The 18,890-nt window shown below is 39.8% G+C and overlaps 1 protein-coding gene across 1 annotated transcript in view; it reads right to left on the reverse strand.

Annotated features, from left to right (window-relative positions):
• Window positions 1-18,890, reverse strand: part of vstm2a (V-set and transmembrane domain containing 2A) — a 119,656-nt gene that overhangs the window by 19,357 nt on the left and 81,409 nt on the right. The window contains exons 3-4 of the mRNA XM_074694075.1: window positions 8,939-8,989; window positions 4,194-4,530 (exon numbers count right to left, since the gene is read on the reverse strand). Coding sequence (XP_074550176.1) covers window positions 4,194-4,530; window positions 8,939-8,989 — 388 coding nt within the window. The remainder of the gene's footprint in view (window positions 1-4,193; window positions 4,531-8,938; window positions 8,990-18,890) is intronic.

An 18,890-nucleotide genomic window follows, 5' to 3' on the forward strand; every position in this document is an offset into this window, starting at 1 on the left:
GTCTGACCAAGTGGAAAATGATTGGCATTTGTAGATGGAGAGGAGCTGTACAATTATAACAGTTTGATAGTCGGGGAATTGAAAATAATGCAAAAGTTAATGAAGGAAAATTCACAGTAACCCAACAGAGGAGGAAGTGAGGCTCTTACGCAGGGATTTGTACTGCAGCTAATTGAAAAGCATGTAACACTGATGTTCACTGAAATCCTGAGTGTTCTGACATGAGAAAAAAAAAAAAAAAATATATATATATATATATATATATATATATATATATATATATATGGAGGGAGGAAAAGGTGTAATATTCAAAATATACAATAATGTGACTCCAGATGTAAAACACATGAGGATATGGTACAGTTTAGACATGAATTAAGTACCACCACCATGATTCTTGCTTCGAGCTCAGGTGTTTGGTCTACATTACATTCTGCATTGAACCTAGTTAGTTATTGAAGCTGTCTCATTGTTCAGCAGTTTTACTGAATAAGCTTAGGTTAATCTTTAATATGATATGAGGAGGACCTGTTTTAATTGGACTGCCTCTCCACCTTGTGGCCTGGACTTTCACACACACTGTTGTAATGGCTTTTAGCTAGGTGTGTGTTTGTTTTGGAATTTAATGGAGATCGGATCAAAACAAATTTTCCTTGTTTAGGAAAACTTTTTACTGGATACAATGAGGTAAGGTATTTATCAGTACATGTATGTAGAGCTACAGTTTAAACTTGACATCAAGCAAACATTGTGGTAGCCGGCTATATGTAGCGCTATTAGCAGCCTGGTGCTCTAACCCATCTGTAGGCTAATGTGACAATAAGTAAACACTGTCAGTTTGTTTTCTTCTCATTCTTTTTTCTTCTTCTTTTTCTCCCTGTTGAAGTCATTATGAATACGCAATGGATTAGAGTGACCAGTCAGATGCAGAGGGAGGAGCACAGGCCATGTTTGCAGGACCAGTGCTTGATGGTTTATTCATTTTATTTATTTATCTATTTATTTTAATGCTAATTATTTCAAACAGAGAGAAATTTGATTTGTTATGATTAAAGCCAATATTTAAATACATTCATATTTATCAATCACAAGTGAAAACATTGGTCCTAATGCCTATTTTATTAAAAGTGACACTGATAGGATATGTAGAGTTTCAAGAGCTGGCTGTCATTCCTGAGTTGAGCCACATGATGTGAATCCCTTCACAGAGCCAGAATCACAGTCAGACAGTGACATGCTGATGTGCTGCCCCTTCTTTTGGAGAGAGATATTGATTAAAGGTGAACTCTGCTCACTCCTCAGGAGGAAATCCTCCAGGAACACCACTGACCTCGGAGCAATGAAAGGGTAAATCCTCCTCATCCTGCTTGGTGTGCACGTTTTCCATTTCTTGCAAAGGCTGATGATGTTTGCACTGCTCGAGACGACTCAATAGATGTTACATGCACCACACACATCTCTGAGGATTTCAGCATCTCTGCACTCATGAAGGACAAAGGTAGCATTGATATTCTTTAGCAATTTGCTGAATGCAATTATGAACAGGTATTAGAATTCAATGATAGAGACATCAAGCAGTATATCTCATGAATTACATTTGTTCAAGTTCAATAAAAATAATAGCTTGGAGCCGTTCTGAGACGTAGATGTCAGAGTATTTCAAAGGGACGGCTTTAGAAAATGGAAACCTCTCAGTGAGCATCTTTCTGCGTAATGCTTTCATTCTGTGCTTCACCGTGAGTAGTGGTATATGAATTTAACTTACAGACTTACTCATATGCAACAGATCAGTGCTGGCTTGCTTAGGCAGGTAGTTTAGAGCCCAGGAGCCTGCGGGGAGAGGGCTCCTGGAGAAATGTGGAGTTTTAAGTGTCACCAGAGGAGGTCTGCCTGAGGACTCCAAGAGCTACTAAATCCTAGCCAAGGGCCTGGCCATGTAGTGCCTTTAATGACAATAGCAAAGCCTCAAGAATCAATTTAAAGGCACTTCTCAGAGGATTAGTTAGGAGATTAGAAACGGTGGGCGATGGAAATCGTTGGAGGCTAACGATTGATTTGAAGCTAATCAGATGCAGAATCGTGACAGTTTTCACACATGGGGACTTTGGGCTGGTTTATTGTGACATGTTCCATTGGTCAGGGGAAGTAAATAATCTTAAGTAGTTTCATGAAAAACGCAACAGGTGTTTTTTTTGTTTTTTTTTTTCCAAACTTACTTGTGATCCACTTGAATGTAGATGCAGTGCTCAGCCACTCTACCTTTACCATATCTACCTAAGGCTGTATTCAGACCAGAAAAGTCATTTGGTCCACTTGTTTGGTCCGGACCAAAAGCAGACCTTATTTTTTTCGTTTGGTGCGGTTCGTTTTCAGATTGTACTTTTTGCAAGTGGACTATATTCTGTAAACACATCCAGGGACGCGAGAAGTGGGCTGCTGAGGGTGCTGCAGCACCCCCTTGAGGTGGAGGAGGGGAAAAACTATATTTCGATTTTTTTTTTTTTTAACCGCTTTTTTTTCACACACTTATTAAAACAAACAATAATGTATTCAAGTTTGGGGAATAAAATATATGTTGAAAAAAGTGTTTGTTCTTTGAGTCACCTTGCAACTGGGTCACGACACATCTGGCTCTGCTCTTTGTCTCTCTGACCCTCTCTCCTTCCAGAGACATTACGTTGTGTCTTATCGTGCTGTACCTAAAAGTGTACCCCCAGAACACTTTTCTTTTCTTTTTTTTTAAAACCTAAATAACAGCAGTTTGACAGACGGTAAATGTCTCACAGGTTTGTGAGAAATCAGTGAGTAAATGGAAAACAACAAGAACACGTTTTAGTGGAGAAAACCAGTGTGAACCCCAGAGAAGAGTTTAAACACTCAAGTCACTCAGTGCAATCATGACCGCATTATCTATGGACATTTACTGGACTGTGAAATATGACAACGTGGACTTTGTGTCTATTAACCAGAAACCCTCCCAAACCACAACCAGCACACACACTCTAAGACCTGGATTACAATAAAGTAGCCAGAAAGCTACCCCTCACACACACATCTAATACCCCACCCCAGGGTGTGTGCTGATAGAGGCATTAGCAGCTCAGACGGGAGGAGAGATGTTTTTGAACCAGGCTGTAAATGTGTTTATTTCTGCTGTGAAAACAGTTTTTTTTTTTGGCTTGGTGTGTGACTCCCTGTCTTCTGGAGCCAGCCTCAAGTGGACACTGGGGGAACAGCATATTTTATCATTACGGCGTTCTCTCATATTTTCAGACCAGAGTTCGCTGCTTGACCATCACTGACACGTTGGACTGAGAGTCACCAGTTAGCACAGTCACTCTTTGCCCCAAAACACCTGAAGCTCTGTAACGGTCCAAACATGAAAGTAGTTAACTCCATTGTGTGGTATCATTTCTGATAGCTGACCTCAGAACAACCAGACCTTTTAATGCTGCTAACAGCTTTAATTTAGTGTTCAAAGGACTACAACTTATCTCAATGAATGGAGCCAAACACTGCTTCTGTTGCCCCTAATGCATGCTCATCTTTATAATGACCTATGTTGTGAATGGGTCAATAGAGCAGCCCAGATGTTGGCATACAGGGAGCATTTCTTTTCTGTACAAGCAAAGCAGCTGATGGTGAACTGTAATTCCAAGCAGGAGTTATGACCAGGATTGAAATTCCTGACCTTGTAATTTAAATCTGAGTGTTTTATTCTTCTCCTGTGGAAAAAGTTGGATCATCTTTGGCAGGTGAACACTGGGCGCTACACAGCACAGCTGCAAGGCTGTAACAGTGAAGGTTAGAGTATTCCCTTTGAAAGGCATGATGGTCCACATTATATTCCTTTTCAGAACTGAAACTCCTCACAGCACTGAACTATAGAAGCTTACCAAAAAAAAAAAAAAGTCATTCCAGTTTTCCAAATATTCCACTGCGTATGGTACTGTTTAACATGAATAAATCACACTGCAAGGCCTGGTGAGTCCTGCACCCTGAACCAACACATTCCAAAGTCCCCAGAAAATCTATTCCAGGCTGCCTTCTAAATATGATGTATTGTGCACTTAAAAAGCCCTCTAACCAGCAGCCTTTACGCTTGAAGCAAAAACTACATGAGTAAAATAGTGCATGAGTCTTTTTCGTGTTCCACAGTACCCTCATTATGCAAGCCTCCCCCAGGGCCTTACCTGAGCGAGGGTTGTGTTTATTTGTGTTGGAGGATGTGTGAGAGGTTGAAGTGGAGTCCACCCTCTGGTCTGAACTCATGCTGTCCTGGCCCAAGGATGAGCTGGACTTCCTTGGCTTCTTGTCTGTCAGGTGCTGCGGGGAGCTTTTCTTGGGAGGCGACAGTGGTCGTCTTGGCCTGGCCGTGGCGTTCACCTTCAGCCATGCTTGGGCTTTGTATTCCACAATCTCCCCGTAGTTGGCGCGTGTCACCCTGCACTCGTACAGTCCTTCATCACTCTTGCTGACTCTGGAGATCTGCAGCTTGTGTGAGATGTCATTGCCCTGGACTTTCACGGTCTGTAATAATGATTCACAGAGACCACAGTGTCATAATGCCAGACAGAAAGAAGGGACCCTGAACACACCATGTCACACTGGAAAAAGTACTAAAACTGTGATTGTTGCAAATGATTTATATGCATTCAATGTACTTAAAGACTTTTTGTTAAAAAAATACTTTTTCACTTTTATTTAAACTATTTCTGTATTGTTAGGTATATTTGTTAACTATATGTTAAACCCACATAACTGTATTGTGTAAATTCAAAACATTTTATATGTTTTTATATAATGAAGACAAGATATGGCAACTGAATTTTGTTATGTGTTTTACATAGATTGCATTTTATTATTGATGACCTAATCTCTAAAAACATCTTGAATTATGAATTAATTGATCAATTGCAATTTTCTTATTCAAATTTTAGGATCACACTACTTTAATTTTCAGAGTTTAATTCAAATAAATGGTTTAATTCATCCACTCTAAGACCTTCATACGGTCTGGTGTCTGAGAAATTTGGGACAGCATTTCAACAGACATGCAAGGATGTCAGTGATTTTTGGTTTCCAGTGCATTCTGATTTGTTTTTCAGTCCAATACTGTTTACAGACAGACAGTTTCAGACGGCTTTTGTTGTCTGCACAGAAACGGTCCGTGTGGAGATGAATAGCAAATTGCATCAACCTTAGTTCAAGCCTGGATTGTCTGACAGTGGCTTTGCTTTTTCAGGTCTCTGTAAACAGACACCTGCAAAAAATAAAGTGAAACTCTAAATGTCTCTGAAACGTCTTTGAAATGTCTTTCTCTTTACTCTGACTACAATGCTGGTTTAAAGTCAAACCATCCCAGATCTAAAAGGTTGTGATGCTTTGTAAAAAGATAACAGTAACAGAATTTAAAAGTTTGTAATTATGCAGACCATGTGTCAGATGTTGTAGCTGAAAAATGGAACAATCCAGGAATGTGCTCATATCAAACGTGTGTGTGCAACACTATTTAAAGAGACTTGGACCAGGGATGGAAAATAATCTAAAAAAAATTGTATATCATCAAAATTTCTGGACAATCTGACAAAATGTCTTAAAGGGACAAGGCCTAAAGTCCAAAAGACCTGACTCTAGAGTGGGAGTCACTGCATGGTTTCAACAGAATCACTTTCATCAACCGTTGTCTTTGAACACAGTTCATCACTACATCCTCAAGTGTACAGAGTTATTTTTCTGCCACAATTTTTGAGCCCAAAAAGTGTTTTTTTTTTTTTTTTTTTTCTAGAAATGAAAAATGATATTTCATTAAAGAAAAAAAAAGAAAAAAGAAAAAAAAAACAGAATCAAGTGAAAAACAAAGCAGTTTGAGCCAACAATAATCAAAATGCACTCAGTTAATTACTTTTCCTGCTTGCAGCATACACACACGTGTGCATTAGCAACATGTTTTCCTCAGTTTCCTCATGGGCTCACTCTCACTCAGCCTTGCACTCCCTGCTCACTCAACTCTGCCTGTAGGCTCACTCCATGTGACACAGAGTCACAATGTGTCCCAGAGTCAACCAATTACAAATCAGGCACAGTAAATTCTAATTGGCTGGTTCATATCCAATGGTACTGAAACATACAAAACATCGAGAAAGCATTTAGCAGGAGACTTGCTAAGAGTTGGATTGAACATAATCCAAAAGAACAAAAACAAAAGGATGTTGTGTCTTTATTGTGCCATCAATAATAATGGATTAGGGAAAAGAAATCCCATCAGTTTGCATCTGGTGTGATGCTGCTGTCTTCATCATTTGATTCAGCTGTGTCTATTGCTGTGTTATTCTGGCAGATACAGACAGCCAGCCTTCTTTGAACTTCCTTGTTCTGATTGGATACAAAACAGCAGATTAGAATTTACCATGTCTGACTACTGATTGGAAAAAAAACAACAATAAAAAACTGTAAAAGCTTTGTTTTTAGATTGATTGTATTTTCTTCACAAAACATTTTGACTTCTTGCAAAAATACTTTTTTTTTTTTTTGAGCTCAAAATTATGACATGGCTCTAACCCCATACATCTGCAATCTCAAACTGTACGAAGAGAAGTCTATGATAAAATACACATCATCCAGAAAATCCAGCTGCTGCTTTGTTTTTGGCCAGAACAATTTTAGTCTGACTGCGAAAAAACTATCCTGTGGTTTGACTCAGCTTGACACATTTTTAGTGGTCATGGACGCACAATTCACGGCTGAATTTAGTCCCAACCATTTGAGCAGTTTGCATATTTGGGCACAGGTTGTGCTGAACAACAGGTTTAAGAGGAACATATGCTGCCGTCCAGATGATGACTGATTCATAGAGGACCTAACATTACACAACAAGACAATGTCACACCAACATCCTGTTTGTTTGGAACAGCTTGGCTCTGTAACAGAAGAATCCAGGTGCTGAACCGACCGGATTGCAACTCTTCATGACACCCGTTTGAAACATTTGGAGCATCATCATAGAAACACAGCAAAGGAGACCCTGAACTGTTGAGCAGCAGGAATCCTGTTTAAGGCGAGAATTCAGCAGCGATCTGTGACGTGGCCCCAGAGTGTTGTTAAAAGAGGAGGTGATGCAACACAAGGGTAAAAATGTTCCTGTTCCTATTTTCTCAAACATGCTGCTTACATCAAAACACACAGTTCCAACATTTCATGGTGTTTTTGCATTTCCTGAGTCAAATTCTGAAAAATGCTTTAAATGCACTGTTTCTGATAAAGTTGGAATGAATACACCCAATCAAAATCTTAAGACCAGTTGATAAGTGCACTAATTTACATTTTGCACTGTTGGATCTAAAAAGGCTCGAAGTAGAACAAAAAATGCAACAATTGCTCATGGGAGTGGGACAAAAACAAAATTGAGTGAGGAATTTACTGCAAACAACAATTAAAGTGTAGTAGTCTGTTCATCATCTGATCAAAGTTTTAAAACTCAGTCTTTCAAAGACTAAATCTGCTGTCAAATGTGGATCAGTGTGATTTCCTGTCAGGTTTTCTCTCTGTCATGACCTCCTGATGGCAAAGGCTAAAAAGCTTTCTCTCTGTGAACGTGGTCGGACTGATGAGCTGCATCAGCAAGGCCTCTCACAACACGCCATCTCTGCTGAGGTTGGACGCAGTAAGACAGACATTTTGGACACTTCAAAGATCCTGAGGGTTATGGATCAAAAAGTCCAGAGGTAGACCCAAAACCATTTCACCAGAGCTGAGCCGGGGGATCTGATTGGCTGTCTGTCACGACACGGGATGATCCCGGACCCAGATTAAGGCCGTTACTGGAGCCAACTGCAGTCCATTAACCATCAGAAGCAGACTATAAAAACATATTTTTCTTTTTAGTACATGGTGTCCCATCTTTTATTCTTTTTTTTAAAATTTTGGTTGAAAGTCATAGACAGGGAAAAGGTAAATATCTTCTTCACCAGGGACAATAACATATCTAACCTACACTCACCACCCACTTTATTAACTACACCTTGCTAGTACAGGGTTGGACCCTTTTTCCCTTCAAAAGTGCCTCAATCCTTTGTGGCATAGATTCAACAAGGTACTGGAAACTTTCCTCAGAGAGTTTGCTCCATATTGACATGATAGCATCAGGCCTCGGTTGTAACCAGTGGATATTTGAGTTACTGTTGTCTTTCTATCAGCTCCAACCAGTCTGTCCATTCTCCTCTGACCTCTGGCATCAACAAGGCATTTTGTCACACAGAACTGCTGCTCACTGGATATTTTCTCTTTTTGGGACCATTCTCTGTAAACCCTAGAGATGGTTGTGGGTTAAAATCCCAGTAGATCAGCAGTTTCTGAAATACTCAGACCAGCCCGTCTGGCACCAACAACCATGCCATGTTCAAAGTCCCTTAAATCACATTTCTTCCCCATTCTGATGCTCTGTTTGAACTGCAGCAGATCGTCTTAATCATGTCTTGATGCCTAATGCATTGAGTTGCTGCCATGTGATTGGCTGATTAGAAATTTGTGTTAACGAGCAGCTGGACAGATGTACTAATAAAGTGGCTGATGAGTGTATATATCTTTGATGTTTTCTGTTACTTTGATATACAGCCTACCAATCTGACTCTGAGACATTTACAGGAGGACCTGAGGGCTCTAATAAGGCTGTGCGGTGATCTTGGAATAAGAAGAAGCAAGGACAAAGAGAAAAAAAGGGGGTGGGACTGTATCTGGGGTTTGTGCGCAGCCAGGGCAGCACTCTGACAGTAATAATACACTGCCTCTAAATCCACTGATTAGCTCCTTTCTCTGACTGAAGGTGTATTATTCAGGAAAATCAGCTGCTGTTGTGTTCGCTCTGAATCTAACATCGCCAACCGAGGTTATGACAGCTCGCCACCATATCCAGGGTTATGTGACATGATTTCCAACTTACACTTATTTTCGTCCCCTCGTCATCAGGATCTGGCTCTGGTATCATCTCCATCTGTTGACACAGAAAGCAAAAAGAAGAGCTAGAATTAGAGGAGTGTGAATGTCATTCTCAGGATAGAGACGCTCCTATAGCCACTTGAAGGACATACTCAAAGATGAACGTATGCAAGTGTGAGACTTCTGAAAACCAGCTGTGAAACTGCTACAAGAGCTTTAAAAAAGAGAAGAAAAGCATCATCTAGCTGCTGACAGTTATAAATCTTTCAGAGAAACATCAACACACAGTTTACAGGATGAGTGACTGCAGTGCCACGGCTCCGGCTTTAAAAATAAATGTGCAAAGATGTCACTCTTGCCACTGTTTTTTTGATTTATTTTTGGATTCTTAAGTTGTTCTGTGGAGAAATTAGAGACAACTTGCAGATGCAGCAGAGAATCAAGGAGAACAGGTTCAAACCAGAATGCTGTGTGACAGACTTTCAGCTTCCTGACACAAATCTTCCCTCAAAACCTCCATCAGCGTCCTCAGTGAAAGTAACATAACTCCTGGAAACTTATGACAAATAATAAATGTCGGAAAAGCCAGAAATGACTTCTCAGTAAAAAAAAAAAAAAAATCCCTAACACCAAACCGTGTCTCCAGGGCTGGAGGTACGCTCCTGTTTGATCCCTGGCAGCATAATTCTAGCACGGTGGCAAGCACTAAGCCTACAGCCTACATCATGGACTGGGAATTGATTTTAGAGGCCATAATTTATTTATCCCACATTGGATGCCAAATGGATGTGTGCCCGGGAAAAGAAATGAAGTCTGCTGACTACAAAGCTGAAGAGGAGTAAGAGCGGTGCAGCAGAAAAGGTTTGAGACGAGGGGGAGGAGGAGCCGGCTTCTCCAGAGGACATGGAAGCTATTTGCTCCATGCCGGAGACAAAAAAGGGAGGGCAGGATAAGATGGCTACTTATGAGTGTTCGCAGCAGAGAGCGCTCCTTCAAGTGCTGTAATTACCTTGGAGAAACCGGGGCGCTTTTCTCTGGAGGATGTTGGGCAGACAGGTGATTAATGAGCAGAATTAGGAGCTATAGCTTTCTCTGTCTGCGTGTATGCATGACTCCTACATCCTGACTTCACAGCTGGACTTGGCAACCTCCATTGTATCAAGGATCTTTAACAGAGAGGCAGGATTAATTGTCCTCTGTCTTGGTGCTGGACTCTTTCAACTCATCAATTTCAGCCCCCTCTTTTTACAAACTTCAGAGTGGTTATATGGGCTCAGTGTGCAGTCTATATATGTCACCTGAGGAAGATGAAGCTCTCCAGTTCCACCTCAGGACAAACCCGCTGTCCTTGTCTTCACAAAGCCTCTGCTGTGATCAGGCAAAACATCCTAACAGCGGCTGAAGGAAGGGTCATAATGGTTTCACTCCTTCTGAAACAGTTCATTATGGAAAATCTTGGGGGATTGGTTTTCATCACAACACAGCTGAACTCCATTTATCCTCCTGCATCACTAATTTAATCCATTGATGAAATTTCATCAGAGGAAAAATCTGGGTGTTAATCAGATAAAGGCTGACAATCAAGACATGAAACATTCACTGTGCACTAATTGTTCCACTTATAAGTAAGCCGGCACCACTGGTAATTACTCTATGACTGGTGATAGTCACGGAGTAATTACAGATCTACATTTGCGTAAAATTTTTCACCAGGTCTCAAAGAAACAGTTTGTCTTTGTCAAACCTGAAACAAACTCCAGATATGAAACCTGGGCTGTAAAACTCATCAGTGGATTCAGCTTCAAATGACTTTTAGATGGTAAATATGGAGCCTAACCAAGGCACGATGTAAACTGAATCCCTGTAATGAGTTGAGCTGATGATGGTTCAGTTCTTGGCCCATATGATTCATACACTAAAGATTATTTTAATGGAGTCAGAGACAGAATCACTCTTACACTGGTGATACTTTGGGTTGGCACTCAGGTCTGATCTTCAGTGAAAGTAGCCGAGCCAATACTCAGCACTTACCTGAAAGTGGCTGTATTAATAAGTTCACCTGTAAATAGGGATCGGTACATTTCATATTTGAAGCGATACAGTACCAATGACCAGTACCTGGTAATTGGTATCAGCACTTAATGGTACCAGTTATCGGTACTATTATGTGCACTAATGGGGTAATAAATATGAATCTGTATAGCGATAAAATATTCAAGTTATTTATTTATCTAGTTTTTTATTTACAAATATTTATTTCTCAATTTATCAACTTGCAATGCTGTTTTCATGTCCAGCATGGAACTATAGCTTACTCTGACACTCCCTCACAGTCACAAGGATACATTTGGGTACCTAAACATCATACTGTTTGATTCTACATTAGTCCATACTTGGTCCCACAGACGGAATTTGGTCAGTACCTGTAAAAGTACTTAATCCAGTACCCATCTCTACCTGTAAAGTTAGTCAACTTATTATTATTTTTTTTTAATATTTATATTTTTTATAATTACACAAAATGTTTTGAAGTCATGGATGTTGGTGCAGGGTTAGCAAAGAAGTATTTGTTTTTCTGTTGAAAGTATTTTTTCATCGAGGTTAAGAACCAGGGCTCAAAGTGACTGTTCATCAAAGGTGACTGTTACCCAAATAGGACTTTGGAGTTTGGCTGTCAGGTACAACCAGTCACCCTCTGTGAGCTAGCTAACAGCATTAAATCAAAGTTTATTATTGTTTTACTTAGCTTTGAATCATCAAGTTGGTTCATCAAACAAAACTGTTTTCCATACATTTGATTCCACCAAGCTTTGTCACTAATTGTTGGCCTCTAAGCATAACTCCCTAAAGGCTGGGTAACACTTTCCATACAACCGTGATGCATGGAAACGAGATGCACGGAACCAGCATGTGAGAACAAATGTGTTCCCAAACTGCAGGGGGCAGATATCGCAAATGCACATCAACCGGATTACTAAATTAGAGAAGAAGAAGCTGTTCTCATTGTTTTTTCTCCTTTTTTGCCAATTCCTCTCCTCTAATGAGTGTGGAAGAGGAAGGAAGGTTAGGAAGATAAGCTATGAGGCCAACGTTATGCGACAGCCTCATTTTTACATTGATTGGTTATGGTGCTCATGGGAAATACAGTCTTCATCCTGGGAAAACGCTTGTATTTTCCAGAGGGTCACCAGAATCAGCCTTAAAATCCAAGCATCAAACAATGATTGTGAACCACAGCGATGCAAGTGACTCTCTGATTGGTTGAACTTTTTCTGCTCTGGGTGTATTTTAAACATTATGTCACACTCACTGCTTTACACAAAACTTCATACTGAGCAGAGTCTGTTATTTTAAGTGCAAAGATCTTCGGAATCACTCAGAACCAGGCTCTGAGACTCTTTCTTACCAGTGTAAAGAAGCCAACAGCTGAATGTTATCAAATCTTCTTCAGTCCAATACAGAAAAGAGATAAATAATGGAAACAACTAGGGCAGGATGAAAGTTATTCCTCATCTTAAGAAAATAGAAACAGTGACAGTGACCTGCTGCAGGAATGACTGAAGCACTCAGTGAGTGGTGGGAATGGCCTCATGTCTGGCCGTCCTGCTACAGACTGTTGGGAGCATGTTTTTCAGAGCCCTGCTGCTAGTGTTGTAACAATAACCAAAAAGTAAAAGCAGCTGCCTTTTAGACTGAGTGTGCTGCTTTTAGTTTCTTAATCAATGAATAATCTCGGGACAAAATACATTTCTTTGACTCATGCACCCTGCAGGGCCCGTACATCTTGAAGAAGCAGTCATCTGGAAGAACCCTCGGTCTGAAAAAAAGCAGGGTGAAGGTGCTTTTAGCAACTTTAGGACCAACTACCTTCTGAACTCCAAATTGCTGAACCGTAGCCTCTTTAAAAGCTAAATTAAAACAACTGCTGCTCCCCTGTGTCCACTCTAACTGCACAGTAACTGCACTCCAGCTCCATTTAACTTAATTTATTTAGTTTATTTCTTTTTAAAGTGATTTTATTTAGATGTGCTGTGCAGCTTGGTATTTTGAAAGTCATTCTTGTGCCCTTTGCTTTTGAAATGTGATGTGTGAATGAACACAGCTTTGACATGAAGTATAGTGACAAAGTGGCCTTGAAAATAATCCACCCATCATGAGCAGTGAGCTCTTCAGACTGATCAAAGACCTGCTGTGAAAAACTTTTCCTCTGTGGGATCATTTTTTATAATCACTCTGTTTCTGACACCTCATTTTGTAATTCTCTTTATCACTTAAATCTCCCTGATTATAACCAAACAGGAACAAAAAGTTTCAGTCATCATGATCCAAAGAATATGTGAGTCTGAGCCTTTCTGTGTTTTATTCTCACATGGTTGTATTTTGCACTCTTTTCTACAGTTTTCACACCGTCTCACTTCCTCACAGCACTTCTCTGGCTCCATCTAAAACACCTGGTAACCATAGCAACAGCTCGGCTTATCGTCTTTTTTAACAAGCCTAGCCAAAGTGTCGCCTGGAGCCCCGCATGTTTAATTACAGTACAGAGGGACTGGTGGCTGCCACCAACGACATGACGTGACAGAGAGACTGCGTGGGTGTTACCAAAAACAAGTGTCACTAGAATCTGTATTTATGGGTTACTGTCGGTGTCAGAGCGTATTTCACATCTGAAAACATCAAAACTGAACAGATTCACAGGGTGAGGGACCTGAGTTAGCTCCACAAAACTTCAGGTACAGCAGTGAAGTTTTGCTACTAAAATCATTTGTGTCCTCAATTGTGACTAAATATGTCACAGAGGAGCTCAAAGTCTCAAATTGTAACGTTATTATTTTTAACACTTTGACTCAATTAATGTTTGACTCAGAAACACAAACAAGGCCGTCACACAAGTCAGCAGAAAGCACTAAATTCAGTTAAAACCCATCACAAGGGGCTTCACACACACCATATCAAAGCATCTAATGAAAGGAATCATGCACATTTATGGTACATGTGTATGGTTTCACCTCCTCCTGTAAACAGTGTGGCAAAAGCTGTGTTGGCATCAGTAAACAACATGGAGTCTGAAGAGCAGAACTCTTCAGATTTGTGGTAAATGGCTGACCACCAACCAGCCAAAAAAAAAAAAAAAAAGGAAACAAGAGGAGATAAAAAAAAAAAAAAACACAAATCAGTCAGAGATGTGAAAGAAGCCCAATTAAAGAAAACTGACTTCCAAACATCAATGCAGTAAGGACTTTGGAAAGAAAATGTACCAAATGGAGTTAAGCACACCTTATATTGGAGCTGTCTTTCTCCACAGCTGTTACAAACGCTACCGGAAAAGAAACAAAAAACAGCTAATATATTGAACGTATATGAGTGAATAGATAGCACTTTAATCTTATTCAAACCCAGTATGTTGGTATCAACACCCTAATTTATGGAAGAGTTGCCAATGCTTAGCTGTCTAAATAAATCACCTATAAGTCAAAGGAATCATTGCTGAACATAATCTAAACTTTTTTATTACCTTCATGCAGCGTTAAAGCCAAGGGCAACAACCTGCTAAGGAAAATGAAGCCAATGCAGAAAAGCTAAGCTGGTTTTCATGGACAATCCTTTTGAGTCTGGCTGCAGAAAGACCAGAAACCACGTACACACCATGCCAAAAAAAAAAAGAAAGACTTTCAGACCCAAGCTGTTTTCTGAACCAGGCAGTAAATAGGATATTTAATGCTGGGAAAGTCTAACTTTCTTATCAACACACACTGTATGGGGATCTAATTTTCTTCTAACTCAGCAGATATTAGGAAAACATTAGGATGCTCTGATTGCCCAATCAGAGACACAGCTCAGCTCATGTGATTGACAGGCACTCTGTGGGTGCGTCTCAATGCATTAATTTTGTGCTTCCTCCATCCTATGTCCTCCACGGCACCGGCCTGTCCCAAAGCAATAATTGTGCCCAGAGGAGAGAGGAGAGAGGATGGAGGTGAATGATCGGAGGAGCTAAGATCGAGGAAATACGAGAGCAGGCTTTGCGGAAGTCTTTTCACTGACAGACACGCCCCCACATGGAATATCACTCTCTGATTGGACGCTGCAGCGGCTCTGACTACTCTACATGAAACTTCACAAACACAACAGAGTTTAATGAGAGAAAAGACGAGCTGAGGACAGGCACAGAGGATTGTTCATAAACTGATCAAAAAATCTGGGATTAAAAAGGGTTTGATGTGAGTTTAAAGCACAAAATACTGAACACCACCATCATCAAATCAATATAGAGGAGGATTAAACTGAAAACTGAAATCTGATAAATAATATCTTCCTGAAACACAATAAACTAGGTTATGTTAATAAGTTTCAGAGTTCATGATCAGATTTGCTCTATTTAAGGGCTGAATAATTCGTAAATAATCTCACAATTTTACTGGTAAAGTAATCCATGAGCTTCTAAACAGCACACAGAATAAACAGAGAGCAGGTTTTCTTCATGGTAACATGTTTGTTAAACTGGTTAAAGGAACAGACAAAGCTTTGTTACTGTTTCTGAGCCATGTCCCATTGCTCCAAAAACAAATCTCCTCCATCCTCTCTCCTCTGTTCTCTTCATTTCGTTGTGCCTCTCTCATGCATCTCTGGTGGGAGGGACTAAGACACAAGTGAACGACATAAGTGGAGGAAGGAAGGAAGGATATATATATATATATATATATATATATATATATATATATATATATATATATATATATATATATATATATATATATAATTCTTCATTCAGTTTGATAAAATACATTTAATACATCATATAAGTTTTTAATTTAAGTGTACTGCAGGGTTCATTTCAGCAATGAAAGGGTTACTGTCTTGAAACATGTTATCTCTATCAGAGCCCTGTTTGCTGGCTCATTAAGTGGTTAGGACTTCACAAAGGCCAGGCTGTGCCTTGGTTTGGAGAGAGAGACAGGAAAACTGACCAATCTTGATTTGATTTTTTGGGGGCAGGACAAAAACAAAAGATTATAGGCCTTCATGAAGTCCAAACAGTGGCTTTTTTTTCAGCGTGTGTGAGTAAAAATTTCATCCTGTCACGCTCGTGCGAGTGCATATGTCTTAATACTCCATCCATCACGGGCACTTTGTAAGACATTGAGGACTGAATTCTCCCTCTCTTTCATTGGCTCAGTCAGTCTCCTCCACCTGAACTCTCCTGTTCTGAAGAGAGCGCTGTCGTGTACATGTGCAGCACGTATGCACGTCACACACCAAAGACAAAAACTTCACAACGACCAGCGTTTCACTATTTTAAAGTCAGCCTTCTCACTTAATGATTCACACTGCTCCTAACTCTTCTCTTTGAAGAGGATGCTGCGTTAGAGCAGAGCTACATTAGTTTAAGTTATGACATGTCATGTCAAAACCAAAAAAGAAAGAAAGGAAACAGCTAAGGCTCTGATAAACTCCTCATCAATGAGTGCTGCACCGTTACCTGTCTGTCTCTGAGGTGTCCTGCAGCGTCTTTGGGAATGTTTTTTGTTGCATAAAATGTTATGGACATTATGATCTATTTGTTTACATCCTTGTCATCCTTTATTAAAGGATTGTAGTTGGTAAACGCTTTCAAATCATCATACTGTTTTTTTTTTTTCTGCGATGATTTCTTTTCTGGGCTGTGAGGGCTGAGGTGAAGGCCCAGCTGTAGGACTCACGGTTCACTGGTGTAACACAAGGCAATTGTAATCTAAGCACCATAGAATTTTGCTGTTAAGAGTGTCATTTGCTTGGAAGCAACAAACAGCTAACTTAAGCTGCTGTCTAATGGTTTATTAAATGTGTTAATTAACTTGAAATAAGGCAAAAAAAAAAAATCCATTGAGAAATAATAATAATAATAATAACTTCTGACCCTCAACATCCAGAGACAATGGCCACAATTATTTATTTATATATTTTTATTAATTCATTTAGTGTAAAGGGAAAGACAACCAATACTTAATCATATGGAAGTTTGTGATTCTACCACTTAACACATATTGTGACTTGCTCTACCAAGTGCTTGGACAAACAAAGGTGATCCAGGTTTATTTTGACCTTTGAAGAGTTGTCAGATGCATGTCCCTGCAGCCTTTCAGGAGGACACTCCTCTCCTGACAGCCAGTTAAATTCTTCATGTTGAACTAATGTTTCCACCACTGTGGCCGAGGGCAAATGTAACCAGGGAGTGAATGAAACGTTTGATGTTTCTTTCATATTTTGCTATTTGTTGAGAGTTGTATTACTATCTTTGGATACATTAGCTGCATCATGCTCCCAGCTCCTGACATCTCATGTTTAATTATGTATTTGACTTCATCTGGAGCCGTAGCTGAACCAGAGCGAATGGACACAAACATAGATAGCAGAGTTTCCAAGAAACGTTGCTGTCAAAAGGAATGGAGGGACTAACGCTTGAATTCACTCAAACTCAAAAAAGAAAAAAAATAAATAAATAAATAAACAGAGTCATATCTCAGGGTTCATCAGGCCAACAGACAGCATGTCTGACTGACATTACACACAAACACACAGAGTAACATCCAACACTGCAGCATCAGGACTCACTGACAACACAGAGAAGCATTTTAAAGAGCTGACAGCCATGATTTGGTGTCAGCAGGAACAGTGGGATGAAAGGAAAGACAATCTGAGTCTCCTTTTCTTCTTCTCCGCCCTGCTCCAGGTCACTTGGCTGTGTTCCTCATTCAAATATTGATAATTAATTCACGTCTGGCTTTCCTTCCTGCTTTAAAACTTTGTAAAATAATTTATACAGATGACTTTTTGAGTTTGCAGACACTAAAAGAGAAAAAAAAATCAGTCAGAGTTTTACGAGTGCGAACCCATTAGTCATCCAGCACTGTACAAATGTAATTAAGGTAATTTGGACATAATGAATGTCCGATATCAATTCACTGTCCTGACATTTATCATCCGCTGTAAAAGGCATCCATCTCCCACTAAGATGTCCCTGCTGCCACCGATAAAAATGTTTATGTGTTCAATCTTTTACAGAGGGAAATCCTGCTGTTGCATTTGACTGTTTGAACTTGTCAGGAGCAAGTTTCCTTATCTAAATTTGGTCCCAGAGGAAGTGAGTTTTGAGGCTGTGACAGCAATGGAAAAGTTTTCAATGAAACTGTCGGAATAAACCTCCATTATTTTCCCATTTATATTTCATTTCTATCACTTGAGTGCCTTCCGAGCTAAAGCTGAGACCGCTCGCAAGTATCTCAATTTCAATCGCTTGTCTCTTTATTGCAAAACCCTTCCACCATGACACACTGCCATTCTTCATGCAAATCTCAAATTGACTTCTTGTAAAATGTGCTCTGCAATTATTGAGCATCAAAAAAAGGCTTTATTGAGTTTCTGAGACCAAATTAACGTCACATGGAGAAAAATGGTCATCATTTAAACTGAAATATAGGCTGGACCACCCGTGCTGCTGGGATTGTACCGCGCTTCTCACTCTGATGGGATAAGATCTCATTCGAGAGCCCTGACCCTGGATGATAGACGTGCATGACCGACGAAAACACATTCATAAGACCAAATATTTAAATGAGCTTATCCAGCAATCATCTGTTTCACAAACACAAACATCCAGAGGAGGTTAGACTCAGGTCATGGACTTCATTTGACACATAAAATCCTGTAATCTTAAGCTATGGTGGCAGAGGGAATGTGTCATTATACCCTGCATTGAAAGGCTTATCGTCACAAGTTTCCATAAAATGATGCCAGCTTAGTGGTGGTGGAAATTCACATTCAAAAGATGTCCAAATTGTCCTTAAATCCAACAGGGAGCAACATTATTGCAGTGAAATACCTCAGTGTTGTGGAGGAGAGGAAAAACCTGAGGACACATGGATTTGAATATATTTGAAACTATAATGTGAATATAAATTCTTCCAAACCGTAACTCT

The sequence above is a fragment of the Halichoeres trimaculatus genome, unplaced genomic scaffold (genome assembly GCF_033239565.1).
Source record: "Halichoeres trimaculatus isolate MK-OKI-2021-1 unplaced genomic scaffold, fHalTri1.1 fHalTri1_scaffold_18, whole genome shotgun sequence".
Lineage (NCBI taxonomy): Eukaryota > Metazoa > Chordata > Actinopteri > Labriformes > Labridae > Halichoeres > Halichoeres trimaculatus.